Source organism: Aethina tumida, chromosome 2 (assembly GCF_024364675.1).
Source record: "Aethina tumida isolate Nest 87 chromosome 2, icAetTumi1.1, whole genome shotgun sequence".
Taxonomy (NCBI): domain Eukaryota; kingdom Metazoa; phylum Arthropoda; class Insecta; order Coleoptera; family Nitidulidae; genus Aethina; species Aethina tumida.
The window spans coordinates 27951226-27971000 of record NC_065436.1 but is presented as its reverse complement, the minus strand read 5'-3'; the positions used below and the strand labels follow the sequence as shown (position 1 = coordinate 27971000).

Here is a 19775-nt window from a genome sequence, read left to right as displayed (position 1 = left end):
TTAAAAAACACTATTAAAATTATTTTAAATAATAATATAATGAAACTAAATAACTGAATATTGAGTAACAGATAATAATTATTAAATTAGCTATAAATTATAAATTTTATAATTTGATTACACTTTTTAAACAAAAATTTAATAAAAATTAGGAATTTAGGAATTTAATTTTATTATTTTTTAATAACAATTTAAAAAATTCATCAAATATCATTATTATAAAGTTTAAACATGTAAATCTAAAACAACGTAATTATTGTGAATAATAATAATAATAATATAAACTTTTAAAATTTATGAAATATGTATATTGAAATTTTGAAAACGTTGACTAGAATACTAATACTAATGATACTCATATATTTTTTAATTAAGTAATAATTAATAAGTAGTATATACATACACAATTTATTTGTTAAATTTTAAAACATTATATTTTTACATTTTTAGAAGTACAGAAAACTTCTATCCAATCTCATAATATACAAATATAAAAAATACTATTTATTGTATTTATTAATTTTTAATTATATATATTTTTCTAAATTTAGTAATAAAGTTTTAATTTTTTTAATTTATGAATTAATATTTTAAATATCACTATTATGAAATATAAAATTGTAAATATAATTAATCTAGAAATTTTGAAATGTATTTTTTTAAATCAATCAAATGTTTTTTAGAAATTTTAATTCAAAATAATTTTAGGATTAAGATGACTATTTTAATAATTAAAAAAATCTTAAAATAAATTATACACAATTTTTTAAAATTATATTATATTAAAAAAATTGTTATAAAAATTTCAAGAAATTAAAAATTATTTGTTATTTGTTTGATATTTGCTAAATATTAAAATAATTAAAGTACTTTTAAAGTAACGAAATATGTATGGTATACTGAAAATTTCAAAACATTATTCAATATTCAGTGTTCAGTATCCATTATTTATTCATTTATTTATTTAGTTTTATTATTATTTAAAATAATTTTATATTTTCAGTAAATTTTTATTTAAAAAGTTATTTTTTTTAGTTTTATGAAAATGAACACATCGAAAAACTGTTTAATATTTTAATAAATTTTATTAAATATTAAAATCAAAATAAAAAATGAATGTTAAAAGTTTTTTAGACTAATTTTATTAACAACTTTTGAAGGAAGAATTTTTAAAATATTTTACTTATTGAGGATTTTATTAATGGATTTTCTAATAATGTGATACAATAAACATTAATTGAAGCAAACAAACAAGCAACTGTTTATTCAATTAACGTCTATTCAAAATTCAATAGATAAAAAAGTTTCCGAATTAGTTTTGTGTTAAATTTCAAGTGAGCTAAAAAATTTACGGCGCAATCAATTTTGTGGAGGACTGAAACGATTCAGAGAGAAGTATGATGGCACAGGTTTTCCTGGAAGTGTTTGGCTTGCGGTGCGGTCGGCAAACGAATTTAATGAAAATGTCAAGGGGGAAAACGATCACCATTTGAGGTGGACCGTGGCAAATGATTCACTTAAGCATAAAACCATTAATTCACTTCATAATTTTAATCAATAACCGATGAGTCGGATAAAATAATAATTTTAAGAAAAAGGAAAACCCAGTGACCTGATGAAATATTGCCCGTTTCCCGACAAAAACGCACCCCCCAAAGGGCAAACAACAGGTGCCGCCGTAACGAATAGGGGGGAAAAGACATCAAACGACTAGCGTCTAGACAACTCACCTGTGAGTACGTTCTTGCCGTTGAAGGAGTAGATGCGCGGCGGATGCGGGAACGGCGCCCCGTCGCCGCCAAACATCTCCGACCACGAGTTGAAGAGCACCTCGCCCCGCAGATTGGAGACGGGCAGCTTACGGTCGGCCAGCCGCACGATCGAGTCGACGTTTTGGACGCGCGACGACAGGAAGGCGCGGAAGGTGCCTCTCAGGCCGGCACGGCGCGCCTCCCTGTAGCAGGCGTAGTCGGCGCCCCTGACGCCGTGCACGTCGCCGGTGTAGGGCTCGTTAAGCGCCGCCATTCGCAACTGAAAAAAAAGATTATATGTGTCAATTGGTAAATAGTATTTAAGGAATTGTAGTGAGTTTTAAATTAGAGGCGTAAACTAAATTATATGAAATAATCGTTTTTAATGTTAAATTTGTTTGTCAAAAATATTGTACAAATTATTTATATTGTAAAAATGCTAATTAAATAATATAAAATAACAGAAACTTTTTTAAACTAATATCTTTATAAATTGAAATACTAATGAATAAAATTAACACTTTTTAATATATTTTAAATTATCATAAATTTTTTTCTTAATAAGTTAGTTGAATTAGGATAACATTCTTTTAATAATAATAAAAAAAATAATTTAATTTTTAAACACACTTAAACAATAAAGTTGACAAATAAAAGAATATTTATTATATGTCAGTTGGTAAATAGTATTTAAGGAATTGTAGTGAGTTTTAAATTAGGGGCGTAAACTAAATTATATGATATGATAAACATTTTTAATGTTAAATTTGTGTGACAAAAATATTGTACAAATTATTTAAATAAAATATTGTTGTAAAAATGTCATTTAATTATTATAAAATAACAGAAACCTTTTTAAACCAATATCTTTACAAGTTGAAATATTGATGAATAAAATTAACACTTTTTAATATATTTTAAATTATCATAAATTTTTTTCTTAATGAATTAAGAATTTATTCTTTCCATTGTTAAATTCACTTTTGACCTACAGAAAATAATTAAGTTTAGTTAATTTTAATTCACTCATTAATTTATTAAGAAGATAATAAAGTAAATTAAGTTGAAAAAATTTAAAATCCAATAAGATTGTTGACAGTTTAGATAATTTATAAGAAATATTTCTGTATTTTTTAATTCGAACGTACTTTCAATCTTAAAAAACTAAAAAAGAAAATTATTCAATAATAGAAATACTTTTGATTTTCAAAAATAATTTATTATATTTTTTTCACAAACAAAAGAAAGAAGTTAGTTAAATTAAGATGACTATTTTAATAACAATCAAAAACAAATTTTAAAAAGACATTTAAGCAATAAAGTTGACAAATAAATATATATTTAAGAAATTGAAAAACTTTGAAATATTTTATTAGAAATGGAAATATTAATTGTGTCTATAAGATATACTAGCAACTTTCTAATGTTACTATAAAAAATTGTAATAATTATTGTAATATTAAAATCTAAAGGAATATGAATGAATTTAACATTTTATTGAAATTGAAAATATATAATAAATATTTTAAATAGACAAATAATAAAATATACAAAATAAAGTCTTAATTTAAAAGTTATTTGTTTCAGATTTATTCTAATACAAAATAACAGAATGTCTATTTAAAATTTATCATGGAAATTATTAAAAAATAAATGTAATAATTATTGTAGTATCAGATTTATTAAAATCTAAAGGAATGTTACTGAAATTAACTTATGTTAGTTAAATTAGAATAACCATTTTATTAACAATAATTTTAAATTTATAGATACTTAATGAATAAATTTTACTGGTTTTATTTATTAACTTTGTCATTATTTATTAATAAATATAAAAGTACAATTATATTATATTCAACAATAGACATAATTTTCGTTTGGAAACTGAAGATCATAAATATTAATATATAATAATATACATATTAATATAATAAATAATTAAGAATTTTAAAATATTCTAATAATCAATTTGAAATAATTTTAATGGATAAATAAATTGATTGATTAAAAGTTGTAAAGATTTTATCGACAATAAAACTTCTTAAAGTTATTTAAAATGTAAATTCGAATCGACCTTTTAAAATCAATTAAAATTTTGTCAATTTTTTTTTCATATTTTCAAAATTTTACTTAATATTTATAAAAAATATATCGTCCAACAATTTTTTGACAATCAAACCATTTTCGTATAAACTTATATTTTTAAATTGTTACAAGCCGAATAAGTATTCCTGATTAAAACTGAAAATCTAAATAAAAATTTTAATTTTTTTTTTTAATTTTATGTATTAATCAATATTTTGAAAATTTTACTATATATTTATAAAAAATACATCGTCCAACAATTTTTTTGACAATCAAACTATTTTCGTATAAATTTTTATATTTTTAAATTGATACAAGCCGAATATGTATTCCTGATTAAAACTGAAAATCTAAACAAAAATTTTATTTTTTTTTTAATTTTGATGTATTAATCAATATTTTCAAAATTTTACTAAATATTTATAAAAAATATATCGTCCAACAATTTTCTGTATAATCAAACCATTTTCGTATAAACTTTTATATTATTAAATTGTTACAAGTCGAATAAGTATTCCTGATTAAAAGTGGAAATCAAAACAAATTCGAAAATAGTAATTTTTTCTATGAAACTGCCTACAAATATTTAAATTTTTGCCGAATGCGCGAATATTGGTGTAGCACGAAAAATAATTTTATTCTTGACATTCAATTCAAAACTGAAAACGGTTGATAAAAATTAAATGTGTAGTCAATGTTGTCACACCGAAATATAGCATTAATATGCAACCGTATTTTTCGTTTAAAATAACAATTCGACATTTCGATTAAAAAATGGCGATGTGTATGTATAACATAAAACAATTTCATTATTCAATAGTCTAAATATTTCAATTTTAAAACAAATATTTAATGCCGTTTAACATCACCAGTACAGTTACAATAAATTTTAAACATTCTCTATGATTTTCAGTGATCTTGTGACAAAATATTACTTCCAACAATTAGTTGTGAGATAAGTTAAATTAACCAAGATTGATAAGACCATTTAGGTAAACGTTATTCTAAAATATTACTTTTTCGTGCGGTTTGTTTCCTGAATCTAAGCACTTCCTTGCTACAATAAATCGCAAGGCACACTCTAAAACTATTATTTACAGAACTATACATACGACAGTGAAAAATGTCCGCTTATCTAACCCAATACCTGTTCCTGTGTTTATCACGTTTCCACCATTCAATAGACTTTAAGTAAGTCATACGCACGGCACTATCTAAAATATTTCTCGTAATTTCTTTATTTACGTCCGTTTCTCTGCGGTAGTTGCTCGTTAAAAGCGCACACGTTTCGTTTGATTTGATTTCGTCCGAAATATTCCACAATTGGAAACGCCAACTCAATAATCTGTTTATAAGTGATTCCATTCCAACGATCCCCGGAGATTTTTCCTGCCGAACATGTTTAGTCGCCAGGGGAAAATATCCAGCTTAACTTGATCCAGGTCATGCTTTTTATCTAGTTCAGAAACTGCTATGCAAAGTTGAGGAAAGGATTTTCGGGAAAGTTTTACACCTCGAACATAATGTTATTGAGCGGAAATAAATCACCGGCGCCCATAAAAGTTATTTAAACGTTTTCTACGTGCCCATATTCTAATTTTATTGCCGACTAAAGTGCGCCGAAATTTGCAGTACTGCGGAAACGCAAAACGGCACTGGCCCCCTTTTGCCGGACGCAAATTGTTTAACGATTGCCTTTAACGCCGATATTATGGTATGCGTTCGGGCGCGATCTAATTTAATAAATTGCTTCGAGATTCGGCCGGAAACTTTTGATGTTTATTCATTTTATTTTATCGAGTTGTTAAATTAACTGCTTCTCACCAGCCACCACCGATGAACTTTGAAACATCAACTTTGAATTGAATTAAATAATTTTTTCTTCAAGGTTGCTGTGGCCTCAATATTGCCTTACTGTCTAGACCGTCGAATATTTTACGCGTTTGAGAAAACGGCATGTCGTGAATACATTTCAAATTTATTTCCACATTTTCACAACAATTTTTTAAAACGCCGCATATTTTAGAGAAATTGGACAGTTGAATAAGTTTCAAAGTAGTCGGACTATTTTTGTAACTTGAAAAATCAAAATCAAAATGAAGGAATAATTATATATATTATATATAATTTTCTTAAACTTCATTAATAATATATATAATAAATATTTCAGATGAATAAATAATAAAAATTTATAAATTATTAAAAATTTAATTGAATGAATAATGGAAATATATTTTTAAAATTTATTTTGGAAATAAATAAAGATATTTTAGACACATTTTAAGGTTTATATTAAAAAATAAAAAATATAATAATTATAGAAAATCGGTGTTAATAAAATAAGGAATATGACTGAATTTAACATTTTATTAAAATTGAAAATACTTAATTAAATGGATAAATAATAATTATTATATAAAAATATTCTCATTAAAATCTTAATCTAAAAATTGAAAATTTGAAAATTTTTGAAATAAATCAGATTTATTCTAATGCAAAATAATGAAAATATCTTTATATTATATATTTATTTATTATGGAAATGTTAATTATTTAACAATTTCTAAAGATTAAATATTTTAAACAGATGAATAATAAATTGATAAAAATATTCAAAATGGAATCTTAGTGTAAAAGTTATTTGAAATGTTTCAGATTTATTTAAAATAAAATAATGAAAATATACTTTTTTAAACTTATTAAGGAAATGTAAAATACTAATAATGTCTGAAAGACATTTTAGCATCATTTAAATATTAAAATTAAAAAATAAAAAAACTGCGTAATAATTATTGAATTTTCAGATTTTTAAAAACTAAAGGAATATCATGAATGAAATGGATAAATGATCATTACTATGTAAAAATATTCAAATCAAAATGTCAATTTAAAAACAATTTGAAAATTTAAAAGTTTTGAAATATTTCAGATTTATTCTAACACACAATAATGAAAATATCATTTTAAAATTTATCATGGAAATGTTAAATATTCAATAATGCCTGAAAGAATTTTTAGTAACATTTGATTATTAACACACTATAGGCGGGCAGCAAAAAAGTCCAAACTAAGTTGTTGAATTATAACAAAAAATAAGAGATAATTCTTTCAGTTCCGTATGTAAACCAATAGAGTAAAATTATCTCACCCCGCTTTTAAAGTAAGTACATTCAAAAAGGTAAAAATTACCCGGTCCACTAACAATCAACAGTTCTCGAGACGGGTATTTTTACCCGACCCGCTCATAGTGTGTTAATATTAAAAAACAAAATATCATATTTATTGTAGTTTCACATTTAAAATTAAAAGTATATAATAAATATTTTAAATAGATAAATAATAAAATTGATAAAAATATTCAAAATAAAATCTTAATGTAAAAATTATTTAAAAATTAAAAATTTTTTAAATATTTCAGATATATTTAATATAAAATGAAAATATATTTTTTAAAATTTATTACGAAGTAAAATACTTAATAAAGCCGGAAAAATTTTAGCAACATTTGAATATTAATATTAAAAAATAAAAATATGTAATATTTTTATAGTCCCACATTTAATAAAATTAACAATTTTTTAACTGTTTTATAAATATTTTTAACATTGAAAATATATACATTTTAGATGGATAAATATAAAATTGATAAAAATATTCAAAATGAAATCTTAGTGTAAAAATTAATTGAAAATTTTTGAAACGATTCAGATTTATTTATTATAGAAATATATTTTTTACTATGGAAATGTAAAATACTTAATAATCCCGGAAAGACATTTTAGCAACTCCTGAATATTAATATTAAAAATTAAAAATGTGTGATAATTATTAATAACTGAATTTATCTTTTTATTAAAATTGAAAATATAAAATAAATATTTTAAATAGAAAAATATTTGAAATGAAAAAATTTATAATTTTTAGTATGTTCCATTTTGGGTATTCTAATAAAAATAATGGAGATATATTTTTAAAATTTACTATGGGAATGAAAATACTTAATAAAGCCTATAATACATTTGAAGATTTACATTAAAAAAATAAAAATTTGTAATAATTATTGCAGTTTCAGATTTATTAAAATCTAATGAAAATCAGTGAATTTAACTTTTTATTTGAAAACATACAATGAATATTTTAAATAATAAAAATGAAAGAATTCAAATTTAAAAACTATTTTAAAATTTAAAACTTTTGGAATGTTTCAGATTTATTTAATATAAATATATAATTTTTAAATTTTTTATGGAAAATTAACAAAATAAAAATGTGTGAATTATTGTAGTTTCAGATTTATTAAAATCTCATGAAAATCAGTGAATTTAATTTTTTCTTTGAAAACATACAATGAATATTTTAAATAATAAAAATGAAAAAATTGAAATTTAAAAACTATATTAAAATTTAAAACTTTTGGAATGCTTCAGATTTCTTTAATATAAATATATAATTTTTAAATTTTTTTATGGAAAATTATCAAAATAAAAATGTGTGAATTATTGTAGTTTTACATTTATTTAATATACTTTTATTAAAATTGAAAATATATTAAATAGAAATAAATAATTTAAATTGAATATTAATTAAATTTATTAAAACATTATAAAAATATTAAGCTTTGGATATATTTTTGATAATTCTTAAAATATAAATACTTAGTACTTCCTTAAAAACATACTTATTAAATTCGGAAAGTAATTTAAATGAATAGATTTTACGAATTGATTATAAACAATTTGTTTCGTACGTTAAATACTTCATTATTATCCTTAACAGTTTCAAATAATTTTCGAAAACGACACGTATGTTTCGAAATCGAACGATTTCAAATGTCCAAAACTAATTAAATTGTGTTTTTTGGCACTGAAATATTCAAATTACGTGCGGCACTAGCGTGCAACAATTTAAAATTCAATTTATTCACCAATACTAGAGCGCCGACATCGTGAATACGAAACATACACAATTAGTATTCATAAGTTCCGAATCGAATTGTATCTTATGCTCGTATTTGTTATGTATCTTGTATATAAACTTGTAATTATATCAAAGTAAATTACGAATTCCCGACAATACTTCGTCCAGGGTAATGAATAATTCATGACCAAGATCTATTTTGTAATGCAGTTATTACCCCTTTAAGATGTTTGCCTGTTACACATAATTCGATGCACCAGGATCAAACGACAATCGGGGCCCATCGTCAAAACATCTCGAAACGTACATCAATTTCAGTTTGTTATCCGGCGGGGCGTGCATAATTTACGCGTGCTCGTCAGAAATTTTTCAGCGTGGCATGCTGAAGCGCGTTTAATTGCGTCAAGCTTTGTTTTTCGTCGTCCTTTCGGCATCGCGCGAAAATATAAATCACATTACCGTAACGGGACACTTTATGTTTCACTGTGTGTGCATCCTTTCGCGTCGCGGCCATCAAAACGTTTCAGCGCCGCACGTAGTGTTCAGCGACGTTATGTGCGGCTGTAAAAGTAAATATTAAAAAATTCAAAATGTATTTCAATTTTCTCGAGTGCCGTTCCGAGGCGCGGTTACATGCCGGATTTAATTGAATTTTAAATTGATAATGTCGGCCGTGTTCGTGGAGAATATGTATTGAAGCGCATGCGGATGATACTCACCATTTTTGGGTACCACTGAAACAAAAAAAAAACATAGTTTAGAATATATTATTAAATATTTTATACGTGCATTAAAAAATAATTTTTTACCCACAGTATATATATATATATATATATATATATATATATATATATATATATATATATATATATAATATTAATTATAATAATATATATGAATGCTAAAAAATCATAAACTATTTGATATTTCAGCAGACTTTATTTGACGTTTTAATGTAAAATTTATTTTATATCTCAAAATTCACTATAATAAATATAATTGCTTAAAATTTTCAAAATAAATATTTATTTCACCATCAGACAAATATGATAGAAGAAAAAGCAAACATTTCTTTAAAGTTATATTTATATTTATAACATCAAAAATATTCATTTTTGAAAAAACTGAAACCATTATTAATTTATGTAAATTTTGGTTTGGAAATTTCTTTGAATAATCGAAATTCTACTATATATATGAATGAATAATTTTTTTTCACACGTTTTTTTTTTTGTTTGTTTTTTTTTTCAATTAAAAATTTAAATAATCAGAATAAAATATTATTTAAAATCTAATTTTAAAAATAAAATAATTTTCTAAATCTATACAACATTTTTAACTTTATATTTTTAGTAACAAAACTTCCATTAAATAAAATTTATTACTTTTTTGTTGTTATATAAGAGATGTACATACATTTAACTAATTTACTATTAATTTATAAGTATACAATTTTCGTAAAATATTTTTTATATTTTTAATAATAAAAAATAAATATTATCAATATATAACACTTTTTTGTTTAGATTTGAAATTACATAAGTAGTATAGAAAACATAAACAATGAAACCAAAAATTGTGTTTAGATTAGAAATTCTTAAAAATAATAAATTAATATTCTTTACATATCATCTATTATTTTCGATTAAATATTTTTACAATGTTTATAACAGGATAATTCTATATATTTTTTTTGAAATAAATAAAGACATTTTAGAAACATTTTAAGGTTTAAAAATATATAATAATAATAGAATTTTTGGATTTATTAAAATCAGGAATATGATTGAATTTAACATTTTATTCAAATTGAAAATACATAATTAATATTTTAAATACATAACTAATTTAATATTAATTTATATGTGTACGACTTAAATAAACAATGAAACCGAAAACTGTGTTTAGATTAGAAATTCTTAAAAATAATAAAATAATATTCTTTATATATCATCTATTATTTTTGATTAAATATTTTTACAATGTTTATAACAATTTTCTTTATTCATTATAATTATTTTCTTTTTTCAAAGTAAATTTAAATTAAATAAATTATAATATATAAATGTATAATTGTTTGCATATTTATTTGAATTTATAATTTTGGTAAAACAACATTTTTCATACTTATAATAATAAAAAATAATTTTATTAATATTTTTTATAATTTACGATTTGTTTATGTTTGAAATTAATGAAGGTATAGAAAAATATTACATTATTATAAAATATTAATAATATAAATTATATTATATTACAAAATCATAAAATTTTAAAAAATATTAAAAATAAAATAGTTTATTGCAGAAATCATATCTTTATTATATTTTTTTCAACATTGATAATTTGATTTCTTTTTCAATACACGTTCAATTAAATTCTTATTAATATATAAAAAAACTTAAGTAAAATAGTTTTTATATTTCTAATAATAAAAAATAATATAGTCGAACCGTGATTTGTCAGAAAAAATAAAAATCGAGTTGTCAAGTTATTAAGTAAAAATTACATATAATTTTCACCCTGGACTGAACCAATTTGCTTCGAATTATTGATGTTCGACTATAATAATAAATTTAAAAATATTTTTCAAAATTTATGAATTAATCAGAATATCAATTCTAAAATATAAAATGTGATTTTAGAAATCAGATTAATATAATATATTATTATATTCTATAATATATTATATATAATGTTATATTTTTATAATAAAATATGATAATTAGAATTAGAAATGATTAAAAATTAATTTAATATTTTTTTTTCAAAATTTATTAAATTTATATTTAATATAATATTCAGATATTTAGATTTGAAATTCTTAAGTGTTCAGAAAAATCTAATAAATAAAGTTAAATACTGTGTTTATATTAGAAATTATTAAAATGTATAAAGTAGTCTCGAAAATAAAAAAATATTGTTTTTAATTAGTTTTTTCCCATTAAAAAAATAATATTGCTGAAATAATTTAATGAATTTTTTGTTTAGACTCGAAATCCTTGATATTTTAGAAAAAATAAAATCAAATAGTTGTTATTCATATAAATTAGTCCCTTTTTCAATTTTATCATATTTTCATAAAACTTTTTTTATGTTCTCTAAATTCTGTATCATTAAAGTAATTTTTATTATATCAAAACGTGTTTAATTTTGTTTTCTTCAAAGATAGAATATTTTTTGAAAAATATATATATAATTTTTTTTGCATAATAACATATATCATCAGATTTTGCTTGCTTTTCTTAAGATAAAATAATTTTATTATGACTAATTGAACTAAAATAAATTAAAATTTTTCATACTTACAAAATAATTAATTTAAAAAAAAATAATTACTGTTAGAAGAATATCCTACATACTAGATATTTCTAAAATATTTTTGAAATTCAACTGGGAAAAATAAATTACCTCAACTATTCCTATCGTTATATATGGCTGAGGTTTTAATGTGACAATCAAAGAAGAAAACCCGACAGGGAGACATTTCCCGACAAAGTGCTCCAATAATGTTCCATATAATTACATTAACTGAAGTATTTTCTAGTGGGTAATTACAAGTTTGAGAAATTACAGTCTATTCCTTCCGCCTTGGTAAATTAGCCTTCTGTTTTCGATACTTATTACTAGAACACCTATTGTTTTAACCTAATTATTGTTTTTAACACGGAAACAGACACGAGCATAATAAGTCTTTTTAAATTAAAAAATCCGAAATGTTTTACAACGGTTATATTCGTGACACCTGCTCATTAAATTCACCCATTCCGCGAGATAAAAGAAACGACTTACGTCTAAACGTGGTAATGAATATTCCGTCATAATCCGAATACTAAAAATATTTTCCACTTCAACATAACAATGAACCCTTACTTTGTGCAGCCATTGTAGTTAAAAATGTTAACATTCAAGAACCCCCGTTTATAATTCAAAGCTTTCGAACAACCTAATTACAGATATTCAAACCAGTTTCGAAAATCTGCTCAACACTGAGAGGTGAGAGCTTACGCGGTGCGACAGAAGCACGAGTTCGCCCAAGAGCACTAATAATGTGATTAAAGTTTTATAAGCGAACATAGATCGATGCGAGCATAATTGGGTTACTGTGTTTATCTCAAGTTAACTGGCTTAAACAGATCCCAATGATGAATTATTTGTCAACTTGTTGTGCACCGTCTTGTACCTGGATTAATTCAACATCCCCCAAAATATATCGGAGGGAACTTTGTTAATTTTATTAAAAACACATAAAGTGATTGAGGAGGAGTGTTTTATTTCTAGAAATCCGGATGGCTTTATCAATTACTTTAAGGAGTCGCTGGTGCCGAGGGGGGGAAATCCAATCAATCTGAACGTGAGATTGCGCAACACAGTGGACGATTTTTCTTATTCGCAAAAGAATGACATTCTTAAAAGTTCTAGCGCAAATAAAACTAAACAATTTAAAAGCACCGAGGCAGCAATATATTACAATACAGGCCGTGTACTAAATTATATAAATGATGTAGCGTTTTCCCGGTTCAGGGCTTCGTAAATATTTTTCGCAAATACAATGCAATACATTATTAAATTGAAACATAAAATTGCCGTAAAACAAAATTTTTATGCGTCCATTTATCATTTTTATGGATGGTTAAGCAAAAATTGTTCATATCGAAAGCTCGCAATAAGTTATAGATTAAAACTGTTGGTTGTTTTTACGGTTTGTTTGCGCGAAATGCACATGAGATTCAGCCAAGATGTCTTTATTTTATTGCTTTACTTAACCGCGGATATATTACTATCTCCACCGTATTGCCAGTTTTATTAATATTTACAAAGTGAACAATAATAATTGTCCTGAAAAATTACTTTATGTAGTCGCTGTTATCAATATCTTACTCCATTCTTTGTCATTGTTGATGAATGCGGAAGAATTGCACTATTTAGGAGTATGTAACGTCAACTTCATTGAGTTTTGCATACAACTTGCCTCTTTTTGAATTTAAAATATTTTTTAAGTTTGTAACTCTTTTTGAAAACTACACCCAGTTACGAAAGTTTTTCACTACGTTGATTTAAAATTAACAAAAATTTGTTAGACTATTGTCATATCTATAAAGAACCTCTAAACAGAAATTGAGAATAATTAAGAAATAGTACAAGCATATCGTCATTATCAGCGAACTTTATTATCAAAATCGATAAAAATATAAGTTAACAATTTAATTTCTACCCTTACTTTGTAATAAAACATTTACATGCTTGTACATTCCTCTTGTTAGATTATCAATAAATACTTGAGGGATATTATTCCATTCTTTAGCAGCACCCTGTGTAGGTCTGGAGTACTCATTTATGATTTAAAGGGTGTCGAATTAATCTGGATGAGTCATCCCATGCATGCTCAATTGAGTGCATATCCGGGGAAAGTGGTGGCCAGTCAATTTTTTCAATTTCACCTTATTTAACACGTTGAAGACCACATTGCAAAATAGTATTTCTTACATATGGACCGGCATTGTTAATTACGTGTATTATTTATTAAATATTCTTTTAATGTACAATAATTTGAGGTAGATAGACCCCTAGATTTTTTACAATATCTCTTCGAGGGAGCGACGAATCGACTACTGCATTAAATTGTATTTAAATCATGACCTCCGTTATACAAGCGGTCTCCAAGTAAAACATGTCGTGTGTCCACCCGTGAGCACGCGGTCCGGTAATGTTATTGTGTAGGGACCCGCCGGTGGGCATGCGGTTTTCAACGTGTTAAGAACGTCTCGGACCGTTTGGGTTGGTGCGTGATGCAGTAGGAGTCGATGACGTTCGAAATCGTTTGGAACAATGTCTCCAGAAACCATTGCGTCAATTAGTTCAGCAAACTGTGTTATTATATGGCTCATATCAAAATGTTGTAAAAAATAATTACATATAAAGTTTTTGTTGTTCAAGAACTACTCCCATCGGACTTAGGAAAACGTTTGCAACATTGCCATTGGTTTAATGAACTTTTGAGAAATAATATGTTGGAATTAACATTATTTTCAGACAAGACAAGATGCATACATCCTATAAAAATTGTTTTTTTATGATACCGTAAATATTGGATGATACAAAAACATTGATGCAAGCTTTTGTTGACCAATTTCACAATTATAAATCACAACAGAGATATTTTCAACATGATAATGTTCCAGCCCATACTGTAAACTTGAACGAACTGAAGAGATATTTTTGAGTTCATGGATCCGAATTTTGTTTTCGGTGCTTCTTGTAATGAAATGTCTGTTACATTATTAATAACTGTTGTTGTTTTATTGTTTTAATTTTGACCTGCATAAAGAAATTGTGGTCCAACAATTAAGAGCAAAATTGTAATTGTAATTGATTTTAGCATTATTATTATCATCTTTAAAATATAAAGTGGAATATATATTCTGAAAAGATAAAAATAACTTGAGATGTCAGAAGACACTGTCTGATGTGTGTGAGGTATTCTCTGACGTAATAGTTGTTGGATATGAAATTTCAACTCATCGGCACAGACAATTTTTGATCACTCGATATTTCATTTCTGTAAATACAATAGTGTCAACATTTTATTAAACTCGGCCAGACGTTTAACACTGTTCTTATTTTGGGGGGAATTATTAATTTCTTAGCATAAATTGTTTCCGCAATAAATTCCGCGAGTAATATTTCTCGTTTTTTTATGTTATTTCTCGTTATGCATCTCCTTGTTCGGAACGCCAAGTTATAAAACGGCCGAAAATGAAAATTTCAAGAGGTAAAATATGTAGATGGTCCCTAGTTTGAGGAATACTTTTCGTGCTGATCAATATTCAGGAATGCGTGCAACAATATACGAAAATTCCATGCCACGTTGTTGTTTTTCTTGCAGCGGTTATACGGCCAAGAACATATTTACATTTTTATAGATTGGATTCCATTTTATTAAAAGTGTATAGTACAAATTTGCATGGCTTGTATAAAAATTCCTTATCGCTGGGAATTCGAGTCCCGGAAGGACCGTTCCACTGATAACGTCCCTACGACAAATAAGTTTGCATTTTGTCAAACTGATCTCTTTCGAGCAGTTTTCAAGATTGTTTCGCTGATTTATATTATGCATTTTCCAACTTGAACGGCTCAATGTTTTTCAGCCCCCCGAAAGTAAGTTTAATCTCGAACGTCATGATTTGTCGTCGATCGTTCTCGATTTTTCTCCGACGCATATTGAATTAGACCGATTCACGTTCGAACATGTTTGTGCACGATTTTTATTGGTTTATTCGAACACATTCTACAGGTTGCGTGCATTACGTAATCCGCGTTGGCTTTTGACATTGATAAATTTATATAATGTGAAATATTGAACTGTGAGGTTGTAAATTCGATTTTTTACTGAAATAGACCGAACACATGTTGCAAAATACGTGGGGCAAAACGGCTAAAATTGAATTACAGACGGGCCACATAATTTCGAGAGGGCATTCCTAAAAAGCAACATATTTTTTATCGGGTTAGGATATTTACTTCCGAAGAGTGTTTTTTATTAGTTCACCATCTTATTTTGTCTATCTCTTTATGAGTTTGGTTTTAATATTTTAGCAACACAATAGTCGAGCAGTGCAACGAGTATGATATAAATATAAAAGTCTGCATTCGCATAAACATATAAGATATTCATAAAGTAGTCAAGGTAACATCCTGAGAAGAACTGTAAAATTTACCAGATATAAATATATGAAATAATGCAGTCAAATTGAATACATAGTAGACAGCTTAGCGCTTTCAAAAATATGTGAATATTTCAAATATTTTTACGTACTTACCATAATTGTAATAACTACTACATATGTAGTTTATAATTAATTTATACCCTCATTAACTATTATTATACACATTTTAGATTTTATAAAATAAATTCGTTGTTGCTCCCCCCATGCCAAATTTTCTGGTTTGACAAATTGGATTTTTTTATATTTTTTGGTGTTTTTTTAACTTAACATGAATCGTTAGAAATATATATTACAAAAAAATTGTTTATTGCCCCTAAGCCTTTTTTATATTTTCTGATTTTTTATTCGATCCTTAGTGAATTTCGAAAATTAAGTTTATGGTTTTATTAGTTTTTTAATTTGTGACAATTTTGAGATAATTGTACAAATCATCATTTAACTAATTAATAAATTTTTGTTTAATAAAAAAAATCCAAAATGTATAAAAAAATAGCCATTTTTGAAATATTGCCTATACTATCATAAGTTTATAATAAGATAATTTAATTTCAACAAATATTTCGTTTTTTGTTTTTGAGAAAAAATTTGAAAAAATTTGAAAATTAATTTTTTCCCATCAATATAAATACTAAAAATTTATCTTTACATGTGTTACAATGTTCATGTAAATTTTGAAGGTTTTATAAAAAATGGAACTAAATTTAGAAAAAAAAAACTACAACGAAGTAATAAGCAATAAATAAACTAAATTCATTACAGTTTTACCAAATATTTATTTTTTTAGATTAATCAAGAGAAATCATATAATTTTAATAATTCTCCATTCTTTATAAATTTTGAAAATTTAGCTTTATTATTTGTGAAAATGTATTTATTGTACAATTTGTATGAAGTAACTATATATTTTACACTAATAATTAACCCGAAAGTGTTAAATTTATATGCAACAAATAAACTAAATTCTCTACATTCAGTTTCGACAAATCATTTTTTTTTTAATAAAAACAGTAAAATTTTAAAATTGTTTTCATTTTTTATATTTATGAATTTTGATAATTTAGTATTATATTATTTTTATATAATTTGTAAAAATATTGGAATTAGTATAAATCATATGTGGTAATTATTATATCTTCATATATTTTGTAATAAATATAGGAAATAAATTTTAAAAAAATATAATTAATGAAGTACTTATTAATTTTGTAAAAGACTAAAACTAATCAATTTAAAAAAAGTACTTTTAAATTTTTCAGGAAAAATAATAAAAGTATTTTTATTTTCTATTCTGTCAAATTTCAAATCAAATGAATTACCCAAAAAATAATTTAAATAAAGTTATTTTGGTCCATAACTTCATAAGTAATAAATAGATTTATTACATTTTGTTTCAACAAATATTTTTATTTTCTATTGTTTGCCAAATCTGAAAGTGGATTTTTATATTATTTTATAACTTGTCAAAATATTGATATGAATCATACAATAATAGATTTTAAATTTTAGTTGCTTTATTAAAATGGAATCAATAAGAAACTAGTCTCATACATGCATGATGAAAGTGGAACTTACATTTGAGACGTGTGTCGGCTTCGATACGTGATTGATAAGATTGCTGGCTTCGAAAGGTGGCCGTAGTTGAGGACTGCTTGTAGTCGGCGGTGCCGGAGTCGTAACAGGTAACAGTGAACCCAGCTGAAAACAAAGAAAAATCCAAGCTCAAATTTAGCTTGTTGCTAAATTCCACTGTGTGTATGGAAATTGTATAAATACTATTTGAATATAAAATTATTAAACTGTGACGTTTTTAATAAATTATTTAATATATATTAAAATACTCCTAGTGTACTCAACGTAACCAGAACAGGAAGGCTAATATTAGTGGAGATTTTCAAGAATAATATTTAGCAAAAATGAATAACGAATATTTTATTAAACCGTCGCATTTCATTTATAATGTGCCTTGAAGGATAATCTGGTTACGTGAAATACAGATTTAAAAAGAAACAGATAGAATAGTCGGAATATAATTTAAAAATCTCCGTCGCAGTTTCGAGAGCAGATAAAGAAGATTAGTAAGCGGGTACGAAATGTTTATATTATTCGATAAGATAACGAAATTCATAAATCCGCTTGAACGATTCCGGATAAATTATTTACAGTGACATAATATGCATTTTCGTATCGAATTTTCTATTATTTGTATACTTAAGAGACAGACCAAAGTTATAAAATTTGTAAGCTCTTCTTGAAACGTTAGGAAAATCCGTCCCACAAAATACCCATTAAATGCATTTTAATAAATGCGAACAGGAATTTTGAAATAAACGAATAGCACCGTTAACAACCTGAAAGATATTAATGGTTTCGAAGCATCGGGTTTGATATACAGGAGCCATTTGTAAATACGGTAAACAAATGAATCCGACGCGGTATAAATGAGAAATGATTATTTATTCCGCATATAAGGAATGCAGTGCACCATCATGAGCCGGTATTAATCACTCTGGTAAATATGCATTAGAAAATTGTTTCTGGGCTTCTGTAAGACGCATCTTTGTAATTTGTTTCTGGCTGCTTTATGCTAATTTTTTGATGAATTGCCACAACTAGAACAAAACTGTAAATTCGAAGTTTACGTCAACATAACACAACAAGAGTTCTGTTACTTTTTAGATTTTTAATATAAAATATTTTTAAAGTTAAGTAAAAAATGAAAACATCCAAATTGTGGAGTAGTTAATTAAATTATATTTTCAGGAAACTATGTACTTTTTTTCTTACAAATTTTGTTGCGTCCCATCCATACTTCTTAAATACTTCAAAACTTTTTAATTAAATGAATGTTAAGTTTATGTTTATTTGAAAGTTTTAATAAATTGTAATTTTAAATAATAAAAAGAAAACAGTATCAAAATTCTTTAGATAATTAATTTAAATTTTAATTTACTTTTGTAATTCCTTAAACGCTTCAAATCTTTTTAAGTAAAAGATTGTTAAGTTCAAGTTCATTAGTAACTTTTAATTAATTGTAATATTAAATTATGAAAATAAAACTATATCAAGATTATTTAGATAATTAATACTCATGAAAATTTGAATTTGTATTTATAAATATTGAAGCTGTTATTTTTAAATAATTTAATTTCCTTTTTAATTTTTTAAAATATTGTGAAATCTTTGATTCATTTTTAAACTTTTTACAACATATACAAATTCAATCATGGAATAATTAAAAGAAATTATTCACGCAAAAGTCAATGAAATGGTAAATAAAAGAAATTCAAATTTGATG

At 24.6% G+C, this 19775-nt stretch overlaps 1 protein-coding gene across 8 annotated transcripts in view; it reads right to left on the bottom strand.

Moving 5' to 3' along the window:
* LOC109599587 (collagen alpha-1(XVIII) chain) overlaps positions 1 to 19775 on the bottom strand; it is a 233932-nt gene that overhangs the window by 8085 nt on the left and 206072 nt on the right. For all 8 annotated transcript variants that reach the window (XM_049962847.1, XM_049962845.1, XM_049962850.1 and 5 more), the window contains 3 exons: positions 18053 to 18175; positions 9473 to 9487; positions 1731 to 2031 (listed from right to left, as the gene is read on the bottom strand). In XM_049962847.1, coding sequence (XP_049818804.1) covers positions 1731 to 2031; positions 9473 to 9487; positions 18053 to 18175 — 439 coding nt within the window. The remainder of the gene's footprint in view (positions 1 to 1730; positions 2032 to 9472; positions 9488 to 18052; positions 18176 to 19775) is intronic.